This window comes from Seriola dumerili, unplaced genomic scaffold (genome assembly GCF_002260705.1).
Source record: "Seriola dumerili isolate Sdu_G_001 unplaced genomic scaffold, Sdu_1.0 BDQW01000011.1, whole genome shotgun sequence".
In the NCBI taxonomy this organism is placed as follows: domain Eukaryota; kingdom Metazoa; phylum Chordata; class Actinopteri; order Carangiformes; family Carangidae; genus Seriola; species Seriola dumerili.
Genome location: NW_019174266.1, coordinates 3,375,608 through 3,391,619, shown reverse-complemented (window position 1 = coordinate 3,391,619; position 16,012 = coordinate 3,375,608). Strand labels below are relative to the sequence as shown.

The window sequence follows — 16,012 nt, the reverse complement described above, 5'->3', positions numbered from 1 at the left end:
GTCAACATGGGAATAAATACAAGCAGTCAAACTTATTAAAATGACACAACCTTGGTACCATCCTGTTCACAGATGGTGGATTCATAAGTGGTGGAAACTACAAACTCATGAAATTTTCAAAGTCCATTTTCAAACCAAACATTTTGATTAAATTAGATGACTTGATGTTTTAAATTACACCCTCCCATGTCCCACGAGTAATTAATATGAAAGAGTCCCACCGTTGCCCCCAGCCTCCCTTCTTGGATCCACACATCACTGTAACAGCTGGTTCAGACTCATGGCTATGGCTCCAAAGTGTCTTCCAGGGTTTAAGAACACTAATCTTTTCATTTAGGGTACAATATTTTCCAGTTATCTGTCAAACTAGATGCAGTCACAGATTTAAAGACAAACATATTTTTGTAAGTTTCTAAGGGAAGCTGGAAGATTATGCATTTTACTTTGAAATAAGAACAGAAGAGGAAAGAAACTACCTCTGTTTCTGACTCTCAGACTGAATCTCCTGTTTGTTTTGGTTTTAATTATTACTACTAAAACAAAACTACTGTAGCTTTATGGCAAGTAAAACCAAAACATGATTTTAAAACCAGCAGAAGTCGGTGCTTAGCTCCAAAGAGGAAGGCAAAATATAAAACCAAGGATTCTGCAAGTCGTCATTTTGACTGTATCTTTTCTGGACGGCTTCAGGCAAAGTGAGTCCCAGATTTCTTTCTAGTAGCAAACGACCACTTCAGTCACTAACTGTGATGTATATCCATTTACAGCTGTTAGACAACATCCGCCCTTTATGGTCGACCATTACGATACGGTACAGTGGAGCCCCTATTCCACTAACAGTAAATTCCTTGTTGAAGTGGCGTGTCCAGTTGGGTGCTCATCTGGCCCACCTAATAGAGCTGATCAGAGAGCGAGCCTTTTGATGCCGAGCCGCCCGAACAGTGTGCATTACAGAGAGAGAGAGAGTGAGATAGCGAGAGAGCACTTCACCATCACCTCCCTCTCTGCCTCTGTAACAAGAGCATGCTCTCTTTTTTCGTTATTGGTGCGTTGGGGGCGGGGTTAAGGGAGGGCGCAGGAGGGGTTAAAGGTCCGCCAGCACACACTTACAGGAAGTCATCTTGAATGTTGCCGTTGAAGGTGCCGCACAGCCCCACCGTGTCATCCTTCCACAGCTCGTCGGCCTGCAGGTAGAGACGGAACTCCTTCCAGCTGTACTGCAGATGCAGGCCAAACGCCGTCCTCACCTGCAGGAACATGGACGACAGCTCCTGGACGTGGAAGGTGTCTGCGAGAGATGTGGGAGGAGGTCATAGATGAGGTTAAGTAAATATAAGCATGTTTAGCCTACACTGTTTACATCCATGTTTGCAAGTTACCAGTTTGCTTTTTGCTGATGCATTAGTACATCTGTTGGCACATTAATACCACCTTGGTTGCTCAGGTGAAAGGTCAGCAGGACTAGGTTTGTTTTACTGTTTACTGCTGTATTTATTAATTAATTTAGGAATTTATTAATTTATAGGAAATTCATTGGTGCTGCTATTCTTCAATAAAGATAGGTCTAATCAGAAAAGATATGGATATTCTGTGCTATTTGGTCAGTGGTTTAGTTTTAGAAACAGCCACAATGAGCTAAAAAAGGAGGCTGCAGAATTTCACTGTGGTTCGTGACTAGCACATGTAAAACCCTTAACTTCGGAGAAACACTCACACCATGTGAGTCACGGCATTGCTCAGCAAGACTAACTAAACACTTCATGACAATCCTGCTTGTGCTGACCTCCAGTGGTTTCACTTCTCACCTTGCAGTGATGTAGAAGTGTATTCCTGAGTGTGGCAATACACTGTGACATCACTGCTGGACACGCCCATCAGTGATGCAGCTTTTCACCCTGGTGTTAAATTGCTCTTTAAGAGGGCGTGAACACTGTGCTGACAGTCTGGTGGATGATGACTTCTCTCTATATTATGTATGTACTGACCGGTTAAGACATAATTTGAAATGGATTCTTCCCACTCTATTTTTATTGTGTTTTGTGTAGGGCTGCAACTAATGATTATTTTCACATTGGGTCAATTAATCAGTTATTGTTTACTTCATAAAATATCAGAAAAAAATTCCCAATAAGATTCCCCAGACACACACACCCAGACCTCAAAGGAATGTTTCATTTACCATGATATAAAACAAAGAAATTGTCACATTTGAGATGCTGGAACCGGTAAATGATTGGCATTTTAATTAATACTTGATTAATAAACAAATAACTATCAAAAGTACTGTCGACTGATTTCTGCTGAAAAATTAATCAAGTAATCTTGTATGTGTTTCAGCACTAGTCTTGGCTCTGTTAGGGTTTGTACTTTGAGATTTCATTTCTTATTTTTTCTTTATATCTGGACTTTATTATAAGCACTTTTGGAGTTGTGCATGAAAGGCTCTACATGAGCAGACTGATTAATTGATTGACTGATTGCCTGATTAATTGACCAAATGGAGTCAGGAATGCAAACTTATTTGTCAGAATATGTTTGTAACAGAGCATAAGTTGTTGTGTATGTGTTGTTTTTATTCCTTAAGGGACCAAAATATCAGATCATTCTCACACAATTCAGCACAAAACATACAAAAGGCTGTTGACTCGATCTACAGAGTGCGGCGGTCATGAAAACACTGGCGTGAAAAGGGAGTAATACTCAGAGGGAAGGCATTTTGTGCAACACAATGTAGTTAAGTATTGGGAACATTTTTGTTCAGTAACACAGCTGTCACTCAATCTGCCTCTGCCATGACCCGCAGAGGGCTGAAAGAAGCTGGGCGCTGAATGTGAACAATGTTTTGAGGTGATAAGAAATGAGGAGGTTACCGTCAGAGTAGGGCAGGGAGATGCGGTACTGCCCAGCCATGAAGACCTCTCCAACGTGACTCAGTGTTATCTCCGTCCTTGGATCCTCGTCAACAACCAGGTTAACTGATTGGATGCAGGCGCCATCCAGATTCTGCAATTGAGGCAAGATGGCTTCATAAACCACACTGGCATTCTCCTAAACAGCAGCAATTATGACGCACAACAGGACACACAACAAGAGCAAAATAATGGGAAAGAAATGAAGTGAAATATAAGAGGTAGGAAAGAAAAACAATTTTACTCCCAAATCACCTGCTCCAACACATTATGGACTGAAAGAGACAAGAGACTGTGTAAAGTTCATCACAGCCCACAACACAAAAGTATTAACGTAGCAAAATACGTTTTAAAACTAAAATGTAGTAGTGTGGACATGGACTTTGATGGACTCTGAATGAGATGAAAGTTGCTATGAAGCTCAGTAAAGGGGGGAGCTGAACAGTCAGGTGATAGTTCTCTGCAGGTTCATCACTGTGAGGTTCCCCCTTCACATACAACTGGTCATGTGATCCATTGTTAATATAAAGATATTGATTGTAGCTACTTGAAGTTTTTTTAATAAATTCATTTAATTTAAAACTTGTGTCACAAAATACAAGTACTTGAAAACAGTACTTCAGTACATCACTTTAGTAAAAGCACAATTAATTCCTCTGCTGCGTCGTTGACAGTAAGCGATCTGCCACTATGAATCGTCTCTTTCATAAGTGGCAGAGCCCCATAGCCGAAAGGTTTTAGCACCCACCTCACCCACCCCTCCTCCTTCTACTCTTCCCATCATTCACCTCCTGTTTTCGCATAACCTTCTCTCTGTCCAAGTCCCCCACCCCTCCTGTCCCTCTCTTCACCTCCCTCTTCACTACAAAGCCGTCCACAGCTCTGTCAGTCAGGCCAGATAAGGTAATCCTGTTCAGTTGGCTGTTAGAGGTCTCAGGCCTCTGCTCTGATGAGTGGGACATCTTATATCTCGCCTCCTCCCCTCCACCCCCCCACCCCCCACCCCCCGGTTTGCTTAGCAGCTCAAAGGCTGCTGGGAAATTGGAGGCTTGGAGAGAGGGAAGAGGAGAAGAAACTCTGTCTTTTGTCATTTTTCATGTTCATTATCTGCCCAAGTTTGATCGAAACATTTCCTCGAGGCGTTCATTTGTCTGAGCCGCAGCGTGGCTCATCAAACAAAACAACCTGGACTCAGCAGGGATTAGTGAGCACTAAAATAATGATATGATCTACATGACAGACAAATTGCACACCTGTAAGCTGAGCCAGAAGAACAGTTTGATTGTGGAAGATAAAGTGGAAAAGTTGTGCAAGAGTTTTCCAAGGTGGAGAGACGTTTGGGTCAAAAGCAAGAAAAGAAAAAAAGTCAAATTTGGGATGTTTTTTTTAATAAAATAAAAACGATGCAGATTAAAGGTAACTCACTGCTCCACAGGGGGCGTTCTGGATGGTGACTGTGAACTTCCCTGAGTTGCGACTCTTGGCGAGGACGTACTGACACGTTGCAGGAAAGGTGTAGATCCTCCCGTCAAAGGACTGAAAATACATATCGCCAGTAACCGAGCACTCGCCTGCGGAGAGAATGAGACATTTTTCACTTATTTCCTTTATTCAGCCAAAGAAACGTACAACAAAGTGTTGTAACCACTGGATGTATGCCTTGCTCAAGAGCACTTCAACAGCAATCAGCAATTGTGAAGATAATCACGACATACATGAAGCATGTGACTTAAACATCCTCTGAAGCTTCCTGCTCTCCTGAAGATATGAAAACTGGCGGCTGATGAAGCTTTTACTGATTTGCTGGAAATTCGATCATGATTGCTTCTAAATTTGGATGGTCATTTGATTCTTTTGCCAGATTTCCTGAGTTGAAGTCTGTAAACATGCATTCTCTAACCCCATGACGACATTCAAGTGTCTTTATTCTTTCTTGTTCCTTTTCCTGCTGCCTGTCTTATTTCTGGTTTCCTTGCTGGGAAGCCTCCTCCTTCCTCGTTTTCTATCTAGAAAGCTTCTCTCTTTACTTTCCACTTGCCCAGGACATGCCCTTCTTTTTGTTGCCTAATTAAGAGGCTTTCAATGCTCTCAATGCGCTCTAGAAAGAAAGCGTCCTCTTTCATTGGTCCATAACTTGGGAACTTTATCCTTTTTGGTTCCTAACTGGGAAGCCTCCTCCTTGCTTGCCTTGCTCCCTTACTAGTCCCTCTTTTTTCCCTCGTTCCTTACTAGGAAACATCCTCTTCTTTTCTACTTGGAAACAGCTAATTTTTAGGAAATTAGATGGAAAAACATGGACCCTTAAATTACAGGGTTATTGACATTTTCCTTCCAAGACCTTTGCTGATGATGGTTCTCCCTTTCACATTCCCTACGTGGGAACCTTCCTGGTTTTTTGCTTCCCAACTAGAGATGTCAACATGTACCCTATATAACATTGAAGCTTGAAGATCACTTTTTATGAGAATCTTCGGTTTGTAATAAAATAATCACCTCACATCACAGTGTTTCATTTCATAGTAAAAATTGTAATCACCCACTGAAAGAAGGCACAAACCTGGGCAGCTGTAGTCGGTGCAGTTCCACACTCCACCCACGCATGTACTGAAACAGAAAGCAGAGACATCCACAGGTGGCTCTGGAAACATGAAAGGCTAAGCTAATCAGCAGGATCACTGACAGAAACTGGACACACCGAGCCCAGGTGGTCAGATCTGAGAAGATTAAAAGGACTGCGTTGAGTCTGCAGGACAATATGCTGTATGCTTTTTTTTTTTTATACATGATGATGACATGTAATGTAACATGGTCTCACAAGGTCTCACAAGCGCCGATCTAGGGTTCATTTAAGGTCCAAAGGCAGCCGGTGAGATGAGGTTATTATGGAAAACAAGATTTGTCAAAGCACAAAAAGCCAGTACTCCTCGCTGTGAAACATGTTTCATGGGATAAGAGAGTAGTATTTGAACGGGTAAATCACAGCTCTAATCCACAGTCTTATTATAACATCTACAGTCTTTTATAATGGCATAGCTGCTCACCAGTTGTTGCATTCCTCCTGCAGCGTTTGTCCAGAGGGGTAAAACATGCCATGGTACTCGCAGGGACAGTCAGAGGGCATCACACAGCCTCCATCCTCATAGATCAGACCTGAGGAGGGATAACAGCAGAGACAGATGTTGAGACAGAAGAATGAGAAACGAATGATAAATTATTTACAGGAGGAAAGGTGGTTTAATGAATGTTTTATTTTAAATTTGGAAGAAAAGACCAAAAGAAAAGGTGTATTTGCAGTACAATAGATAGTATCTGAACTCACCATCCGGACAGTAGCATCCATCCAAGCAGGCCAGCTTGCTGTCGATGCATGTTCGCTCCAGGTTGCAGGACTCTGGGCAGCAGCTGATGCATTCCCTGTACTGCAGGCCTAGAGGACACTGCTTCGCTGGTCACAAAAATGAAACATAACATGTCAAAAACTTTCTACTGCAAAGACTGACAGGACAGATTTTGAGTACTGAAATGAAATGATATGATTACATTTTGGAAACAGCTAACGGTTCTTTGGCTAATGTTAAGTAGGCTATGACAGTACAAACATCTGATTTATAAAATCATTTTAGTGGGTTTCCACACAGCACTGGAAGAACTGAAACAAAGGACTGTTCTTACATTTTAACAATTTGAATGATATGATTCCATTTTGACATTTTTATTTAGAAAATATAGACAAAAATGTGATCTATAAGATTAATTTTAGTGGTTTTTCAGACACCTCTGAAAGTACTGAAATTAAATATTTTTTTTGTTTTAATTTTAGCGAAACTGATGGCTCTTTAGCTAACATTATAGTTAGCTACTGAAAATGAACTCTGCTGGAGTTGACGTTAGCAACAGTTAGCTAACAGTTCTTTAGCTTAAGTTAAGTAGGCTACGACAAACTAGTTTATAAAATAATTTTATAGTGGGTTTCCAGACACCACTGAAAAGAAGAAAGTGAAAGTAATTACATTTTGACATTTTTTTTTTTACACAAATACGATAGCTAGAAAGCTAACTACTGAAAATTAACTCTGCTGGAGTTGACGTTAGCAACAGTTAGCTAACAGTTCTTTACCTTACGTTAAGTAGGCTACGACAAATGTAAATTGTTTTAGTATGTGATTGCATATTGACATTAAATGGACTCAAAATGTAAGAATTTGTGAAATATTCACTGAATAACTTTATTTCCTGTTCCTTTTAGCAAGCCTCTGGTCCACACCACACCTTCTGTAACTTACCGTGTTTCTGGGTTTTTCTGTTCGTTTTCTAATATAATTGAGTATCTTCTGCCATATTGGATATTCCAACCAGACAATACGCCATCTGAAATCCTTAATTAGCACACCGTCAACCTACAGAAGTGCATTGCATCCGTATCTTATAGTAATGACTTGGAATTTCACAATAACACGAATTAAGCAATATCACACTTCCACTTATTTTACTGTTTATTTGGCTACGCCAACACAAATAGTTCCGCAACTGGACTGGGACTGGACTGTTGCTACTGTAGCTACTTGCTACTCTTGCTACTTTGTCTACACGTTACCTCAAGTGTGCGCTAGTATCCAGGCTTCTTCCCTTCATCCTCCTCTGAGGACCATACATATTTAATTTAAAATGTTATTACTGGAATATATTCATATTTGCAAAAATCTGTTACAATCTAATAGGGTAACGACCGTTAATGTAACGCTAATTAACGGTTAACAGAACACCTCTGGAGCGGAGTGATACACTTAGTTCAACGTCCCAGTGCTGATAGACCCTGTATCAGCACTCATGGAATCTCTCTCGTCCAATCAAAATACTTGATCGGAGCTAACTGTTATATAAAGATCTCATAATTACAATAACTGAGATCTTACTTACAAGATAATACAGATATTGTAATGACAATATATGAAAAATTCAAATTCTTTTACAAGATACATAATAATGAAATAAGTAATTCGTACTCCATCTCCAACGTGCAGCTTTTCGGCCCTCTCCGTGACACAGTTTAAAACACCTGGAGAAACGTACCACACTGAGGAATGCGCTGCCTCCAGTCGTGCAGTGGGTGGTCAGCGTGGGCACAGGCCCGGGCGTACTCGCTGAACACCTGGCATACCACTTCACCGTTGGGACCCGACCTTCAACAGAGTAACAAACACAGAAGGACTCGTTGAGTGGAGCCAGAGCCAGGTACGCTGAACTGATCGGACTGTGCAGCTCAAACAGGTAACTGCCCACCAGCTGTGTCTCCTGAGAAAAACTGGAGAATTATCGGTTTACGGATAAATATTCCATGTAGGCTTTAAATGAAAAACTATACCTGAAGAGTTTGTTGTAGTGTGGTATCAGTAATGTTCTCAGTGAATCATCTGATAAGGTAAATTTGTCACTGAAACTGTAGAAACAGAAACAGTAGAACTAAACTCTTTTCCAAATCAGCCTGAGTCGTAGTAAAATGCTGCTGAGGCTAATGTTACTCACAGAAGGAGGGCACCTTCAGGATCATGGACCTGAGCCACAAAGACACAACTGAGAAACTGGTGAGTGGTATCATTTTTAAACCAGAAAGTAAATCCACAGTCTTCTTTGTGAACTTAGGGTCCCCAGAGGATAAGCAAAAAGCAAGCAAAACTTCATTTATATATTCCAGATGGAAGCACAAAGCATCAATTAAAAACCACAAAAACTGCGTGGATAGTGTAAAGATAAAGCATTAAACACAAATTAAAAACACATAAATGATGCCTATGAATTAAAAACCATTAAGAAAATAAAATAATTAAGACTAACAACCAATCACTAGAAAGGTGTGTAAAATATAACTATTAAAAAGTAGGAATAAAATGTGATTAAAAAATAATATAATAGATCAATAAAAATGAGACATATAAAACCAATAAAGAAATTAAAGTACAATAAAATGATAAATTAAGACCAGCAAACCAGAGCATCATGCATTGCTTTCTGCCCTGGTGTATTTTTAAATACTGCTACTAAGAGGCACTATAGCTAGAAAATTTCCAACACTTAATAAAGTGGGTCTGAATGTGTTGTTCTTACATGCAGAGGTCGTTGGAGCAGCTGGCCATGTAGGACAGCGGGCTGACAAAGTCATGGCAGCTCTCAAACGGCGGATCCAGCAGCATTGCACACACCTCCTCCACTTTCTGCAGCCACAAATCACACATGGACAGTTTTTCACTCATCATTCAACATGGTCATTTTCCAACGAATAAACACAAATTCATGAACAACAAATGATGTGATTTCTAAAACCTAAATAAGCTACTGCTATCCTTTAATGGTCTGCAAAAATGATCTTACAACTGAGCCTATAATAGATTTAAGTATTAGTCCTACGTCAAAGAACTTACTGTTACTCTCATGTCATCTGAAACACAACTGCCCTCAGAGTTTCAGGTCCAGTATTAAACCTAAGTTCCACTGTCAGTGTGTTTATTGTTCATTTTAGAGGATGCATGTTTTGTTTTTTTTTGTTTGTTTGCAGGCGACAGTTCTTATCAGACACCTTACCAGCAGGACGTGAGCATCGACTGCAGCACAGGGTGAAGAGAAGCCAGAGGACACCGTGGGACATTGGGCCTGGTGTGGCTGCGTCTCCACCCAGCTATTCCCAAACATTTCTATTTCATGAGTCAGCACGCCTGGGAGAGACAGAAGGTTTTTTTTATTAGAGACGGACTGACCTCCAGAAATGAAGAGAGGATCACAATGTCAAGAACATTTTGCATTTACTTTACGTTACAGACTCACAGGATGTCATGTACAGCAATCCAGAGCATGTTTATAAAAACTCAGTCAACTGCCACATTCATGGCCAAAAACGGAGAGTGGGCTGCCATTTAAGATGCAGGAAATAACTTCCTTTGCACAGAATCTTTTTTTGATATAGCTTGTCCTCTGTTTTGGATTTTTTGGATATTTTGAAAAGTGATCAGAAATAAAGTAAATGAATAGAAACTACCACTGAGGCCTATTTGTTCTGCTTCTTGGTTCAATCTAAATACTAAAGTTTATTTCTGTCATTGTACCTACTATACTTGGATGCATCACTGAACACATCCTCACATGGTTGGATTGATCTGATTACAATCTGTCTGGATTTGTTTGTGGTTAAGTGCTGACTGATTATAATCTGATCCAGCTAGATTCAGGTCTCACGCCCCACGGTCAGATTTAACGAGTGATAACTTGATTAAGTGACTTGCAGGGACTCTCGCTGCATTTAAATGATTTCAGCATGAAGCAGGTTCTCACTACAGGCTTTCACTTTCATTTCTCACTCTTTAAATTCATTTTAACTCTGACCTCCAGGCTCCAAATCACTGCTTCATTACTGGACTATCATGTCATAGACAAAATGATCGTACCGTAGCTCGTCCTCAGGTCGTCCTGGACGTCTGCGTTGAAGTTACCGCACAGGCCGCAGGTTCTGCCCACAAACTCTGGGCTGAGTTTGATGTAGACGGAGCCGCTGCGTCCTTCCCAGGCCAGCGTGAAGCCGTGCTGCTGCGTCACCAGAACATACTGCGAGATCTGCTCCAGCTGCAGGTCGTGGATGTGATGAGGCAGCTCCAAACTAAAAGACAGAGACAGTGAGTCCACAGTGAGAACAGACGCCGCCAACTTTTAGAGCATATTGCAAACACGTCTAATAAAACACATCAAGCAGATCGGCTGAAATAAATAATGAATCCTGAGATGAGTAATTCTGAAAGATGAGAACGTGCAAATAAAATACTTTTTTATACAAAGATGTTTTTTTTGTGTCTTGTGTTACACTGCTGACCTTTGACCTTTGAAGGTTACGTTGGTGGCGTGCAGCCGGACCTCGCCCTCCCATGGCAGGAAGAGGCTGACTGATCGTTGGCAGGTGTAAGGAGCAGAGCCGCAGCCTGGATCATTGTGGACCTGCAAACAGCAAGATGCAACATGACAGTTGTCCATCCATTAGGAAGCAAAATAAACTGTTTGTGTTGGAAACTAGTCTCTAGTTTGGAAATAATTTATACAACAATATAATAAAGTGTTACCCAGTGTTTTTATAGGATAGCCCCATTCTTTCTTTCTATGTCTTTCTTATCCTCAGCAAGTTCCATGAAAAGGCTAAAACCAACTGGAGGCCATCTAGTAATGGGACGTCCGTCAGTATGTTACCATTCTAACTTATGGGTACTCTGTCGTTATTACCATATTATTACATGAGTCGATCAGTTCTCGTGGGTCGGACCATGGCCTCAACTACACACCCCTTATTCCTCTGAGCCATGGACCTCCATTGTTTCCAAAAACAATTTAAAAAATGCATTTTGACATTATGCCTTCTCCTTTGAAAACTCAAAAGTTCTTTTTGTTGCCTGAATTTTTCTTCTTTAACTCGTTGAGAGAGAGTTTTTTTTTTTGTTTTGTTTTCTGTGAACAGCAGGTGCTGTAGTTCAGCAAATATTGTAGCAGCTACTGCACAGCTGAAGCAAAAAAGAAGCAGAGACAGCAGTTTCAGCCCCAGCTCTTCCTAAAATACTGGTTTAAATGCTGAAACTTGACCCTAAAACACACACACACACACACACACACACACACACACACACACACACACACACCATTTTGCGATCTTAAGGCATTCCTGAGTAAAGTGTGGCTTTAACTACTAAAAAAGAAAATGTCAAATCACTCCCCTCCAACATGTTCAGGTTGTTAGATTTGTATCAGTGCGGTTTTATATTTACTTTTTGCTCCTGAAATGCTCATTGTTATTAATACTGGTATTAATGTACTATCAGTAATCATAATGCATATGGTTCTTTTCATGTTCCCTGTTTGGTTTGGTTTTCCCATACACCGCTACAGTATCTGCTGCCTTTTCGGGGGAACAAAGTCCCAGTCTGTTGCAGATGCTTTCAAGGCATAGTGGGTAATTGCAGTATTTAATGGTAATTGACTCTAATAACCAGATAGCTTTCACTAATCTTCAGGGTAAATCTTTTCCTCAGGCTGAGACTGAAGTCAGAAAGGAAAGTGCGCTTTAGAGCAGGAGTCCAAACTTTCCTCGACTGTAAGCGTCGAAGCGAAACCTTCTGGGCAGCTTCTAGTCGGGAGGATTTACTTCGTCCTGGTGCAGGCGGGTCTGAACTGACCTGGACGACGATGCTGGCCTGTGCGGTTTCCTCGCAGTCCCTCAGCAGAGTGTACGTGCATCGACCGGGGAAGTAGTAATAAAGGCCGTCAAAGGTCTCAAAGTTGTACTGACCCCACGTCCGGCATGTCATCTCCCTATCGAAGCCGGGATTTGGGACTGGGCGAGAGAAAAAGATGATTATCAAAACATGCATTTACTTCAGACAAGAGAACTGCCACAGCAAAACATATAGAGTATCTTAATCAGATCACTTAGGTTCCTGTTCAGCCTTTGACTCATCTTGCTCTGACCCCAGCTTCCTCAATAATTCACGAGATTATTATCCATCTTCTCAGAATGTTAAACAATTCGTTTAATGCTCCATTTATCACTTTTAGTCAAAACTTGTTTAAGTTGCTGACCAGCATGATCGTTCATTTGAAGTCGTCCTCGTGTAATTAGATGAAATTATATCTGGCCTGTTTTTAAAACACAAGATTTTAGAACTTGATATGATAGACCAAGTCACTTGTTAATAAGAATGACACTTGATGTGTTAACCTGACATTTTATGTTTTTGAATTTTTAGGGGACGAAAAGCACAGATTCCTTTGTACAAACTGAATAATCTTACTTCTGAAAAACTCATATTTGGCCAAAATAAGTGCCTTTCCCCTTAAAGCCAAACATTGCAGATAATTGCAGCATGACACAAAACAATGAACTACAAAGACTTTTTCATCTAGTTCAATGAAAATGTTCACTCAGCTGTAGCTTTAATTTCATTTTGTAAAAATAACTGTAGTTTGCGCTGTTATGTATATATATATAACGTTATAATGGATGATGATGATTGTTTATTTCAACGAGTGAGTGAAATGGGCTGGAAGAAGAAGAAGAAGAAGAAGAAGAAGAAGAAGAACAGCAGGTGTGTGGTTTACCTGTCTGACATCTGTGTCCGGTGGCCTGGTACAAGCTGCAGTCACATGACTCCGACTGAACACACTGTCCTCCGTTCAGGCAGGGAAGCACACATGGTTCTGCTGAGAGAAGACAAGCAAACACGCGATTACACTGCTGCTCATCAGCGACCAAGGAATAATTTTCCCTTTTCAGGTTGTTTCATCATTTCATCATTCAGAGTTCAGCACCTGAATCTTACCTTATTGAAACATGAATAAGACTCAAATAAGCAAGTGGAAATGATTGAGAGAGTGCCGGGTTTCTGGTTTGTGATCATTTGGTACTTCACAGGTTAAAACAAAGGAGAAGAAATACTGTATGTTTCTTTCATGTCCCATAAAATCTGTGGTCATCACGGCTGGATTACCAACCGGACACAGTGGGCAAATGTCCAGGAGCTCCAGACCCCCAGGGGCCCCAAAAAGGCAGTGTAACATAAATTGATTAAATGTTATTATTTTGTCCTGGGATGCGAAGAACCACTGTAACACACGACTGACTTTGAGAATTTGCAGGTCACAACTTTAAACAGAAGTCACCACCTGTCTGCCCCGCCCCCCACCTATCAGCACTGTGGAGCCCCAACAAATGTTCCGGTCACTGAACGCACCACCAGACACCAAACGATGGCTCCTCATCCTGCTGTAACACCATCTGCTCGGTGGGCTTACAGCTTGTCTGCCCAGTCAGCCACGTCCCACTTAAACACAGGTATGATAAAGAGGTTTGTGGTGGAGGGTGGGGGGAGGGGTGGTATCGATGAATCAGATAAAAGCTATTTTCCTTCTGTTCACTCAGTAATGGGGGAGTAAAACAGAGGGCTCACTTGTTGCTCAGTTTAAAGCCACATTAGACAACTTTCTGCTGCTTCATTCACAAACGGTATCGTGGTAAGATTTATTCAGGCTTCTTCGCATAGAAATCCAGCACACCGTTACGTCAGGTTTGTGAAAGCAGGTGAAACAGGTGGTGAGAGCTCATTCATTCACTGGTGCTTAGTGCAGCCCAATTATCAAAGTAGAATTGTATGATTCTGCATACAATTAATGTTCACTAACAATAAAACAATTTTCTCATAACTATTCTCTCAAAAGAATAGTTCAATATTTTGGGGAGTACACCTATTGGCTTTCTTGTGGAGAGTTAGATGGGAAGATTGACACCAATCTTGTGTCTATTAACTATGGAGCTATTGAGCTATTAGCTTATCTTAATGTACAGACTGGAATCGAGGGGAAGGGGTGTTGATGTACAGATTAAAGAAATACAATGTGTTAATGAGCATTAGATGTGTTGGTAGGCATATTTTTTTTTACCTTTGTTGTTTCGCCTGGTTCTTGTGATGACAGGTTGTCACAAGAGCCACACCTTTAAATTAAGCTAATCTAATAGCTCCCTAGACATGAGAGTGGTATCTATCTGTCCATCTAACTCTCAGCAAGAACATGAATACGCATATTTACCACAATGTCAAACTCTTCCTTCAATGCCACTATGTGTAGGATTTAAAAATGTTCAAACATCCCCCAATGGTAGCCTCAAAACACCATCACCACCACCAACACCAACACCCATATCAACCGTATAAACCCACCTGAAAGCCTACGAAACGACGACCTCAGGGCTTCCTTCGCCTGCCTGGTGAGCAGTGAAATATTGACCGGACGCTCATCCGGTGAAAAGACTCCACTGACTGGTGACGCTGAACCAGGTGATGATTGCTTTGATGATTCTGAGCTGGTTGGGGATTGGTCAGATGGTGTTGCATTTGACAGTGATTGGTTATGAGACGTTAAGCCGTATGATACGTGGTGTGGTGTTTTTGAGCTGGTTGTGGATTGATTAGCTGGTAATAAAGTGGTTGGTGAGTGATTAGGGGACGTTGAGGTGAGTGATGACTGCTTTGAAGTTTTTGAACCAGTTGTTGATTGGCTCAGTGGTGTTTGGCTCGATGATGATTGGCTAGGTTTTGTACTACTTCCTGCTGAATGGTCAGATAAGGTCTTAGGTGGTGCATTGCCAACTGGTGACTGACTGGCTGGTGCTGTGCTTGTTGGTGATTGGCTGGCTAGCACTGTGGTGGCTGGTGATTGGCTGGCTGACACTGTGGTGGCTGGCGATTGGCTGGCTGACACTGTGGTGGCTGGTGCTGTGGTCATTGGTGATTGGCTGGGTGGTGTTGTTCTGCTTGGTGACTGGCTGGTTGATACTGTGGTGGTTGGTGATTGGCTAGAGACTCCTATCTTTGTTGGAGATTGAATGGATGGTGTTGTGCTGCCTGGTGTTTGCCTGACTGGTGCTGTGGTTGTTGGTGACTGGCTGGATGGTGCTGGTTTGGTTTGTATGTGGGTTGATGGTGTTGTGTTGCCTGGTGCTCGGCTGGATGATATTGTTCTTGATGGTGTTTGACTAAACGGTGCTGTGGTTGCAGATGATTGGTCCGAGCTGAGGGTCCATGGGGGGGTCGGTGTCCTCTCTGTGCTGGGGGTCGTCAGGTTGGACGTCAGATTGGACACGGCGGCCGGGCTGACCAGTGAAAGACTGGAGGAAGATGTGTTGGTTTCTAACGCAGCAGCTGCTGTCTGGAGGTCCTTCAAGGAAAGAAACTGTGTCAACACGTATTTCATGCAACAGTTGCAACCATTCAGTCATACAGCCAAAACCTGATACTGCCTAGCAATGTTTCAGAGCTTCTTCCAACCAAATATCTTAAATCAGATTATTTTTTTATTGGGTTGAGTCAATTTCAGCAAAGCAGAATTAAGTCCTTGTAACGCCGTCTGATTCTTTTAATTAATCCCATGAGATTAATACAATATCAAGCAAATCTGAAAAACAAGCTCAGCTCTCGGGTGACAGATTAATAAAGATTTGATTAAAATGTAGGACACCCAAAACTTTCACAATTCTGTGTTTTGTTGGGGAAAAAATTCCTCCCAGAATTACGCAGGTTGTTGCCAAA

At 41.5% G+C, this 16,012-nt stretch overlaps 1 protein-coding gene across 1 annotated transcript in view; it reads right to left on the bottom strand.

Annotated features, from left to right (window-relative positions):
- Positions 1-15,209, bottom strand: part of LOC111223029 (otogelin-like) — a 50,255-nt gene extending 35,046 nt beyond the window's left edge. The window contains exons 1-15 of the mRNA XM_022746999.1: positions 15,086-15,209; positions 13,029-13,130; positions 12,107-12,264; positions 10,762-10,883; positions 10,343-10,551; positions 9,486-9,616; positions 9,012-9,118; positions 8,429-8,461; positions 7,980-8,089; positions 6,229-6,354; positions 5,951-6,059; positions 5,467-5,513; positions 4,335-4,480; positions 2,871-3,003; positions 1,111-1,288 (exon numbers count right to left, since the gene is read on the bottom strand). Of these exons, the coding sequence (XP_022602720.1) occupies positions 1,111-1,288; positions 2,871-3,003; positions 4,335-4,480; positions 5,467-5,513; positions 5,951-6,059; positions 6,229-6,354; positions 7,980-8,089; positions 8,429-8,461; positions 9,012-9,118; positions 9,486-9,616; positions 10,343-10,551; positions 10,762-10,883; positions 12,107-12,264; positions 13,029-13,130; positions 15,086-15,209 (1,835 nt within the window). The remainder of the gene's footprint in view (positions 1-1,110; positions 1,289-2,870; positions 3,004-4,334; positions 4,481-5,466; positions 5,514-5,950; positions 6,060-6,228; positions 6,355-7,979; positions 8,090-8,428; positions 8,462-9,011; positions 9,119-9,485; positions 9,617-10,342; positions 10,552-10,761; positions 10,884-12,106; positions 12,265-13,028; positions 13,131-15,085) is intronic.
- Positions 15,210-16,012: the final 803 nt, after the last annotated feature.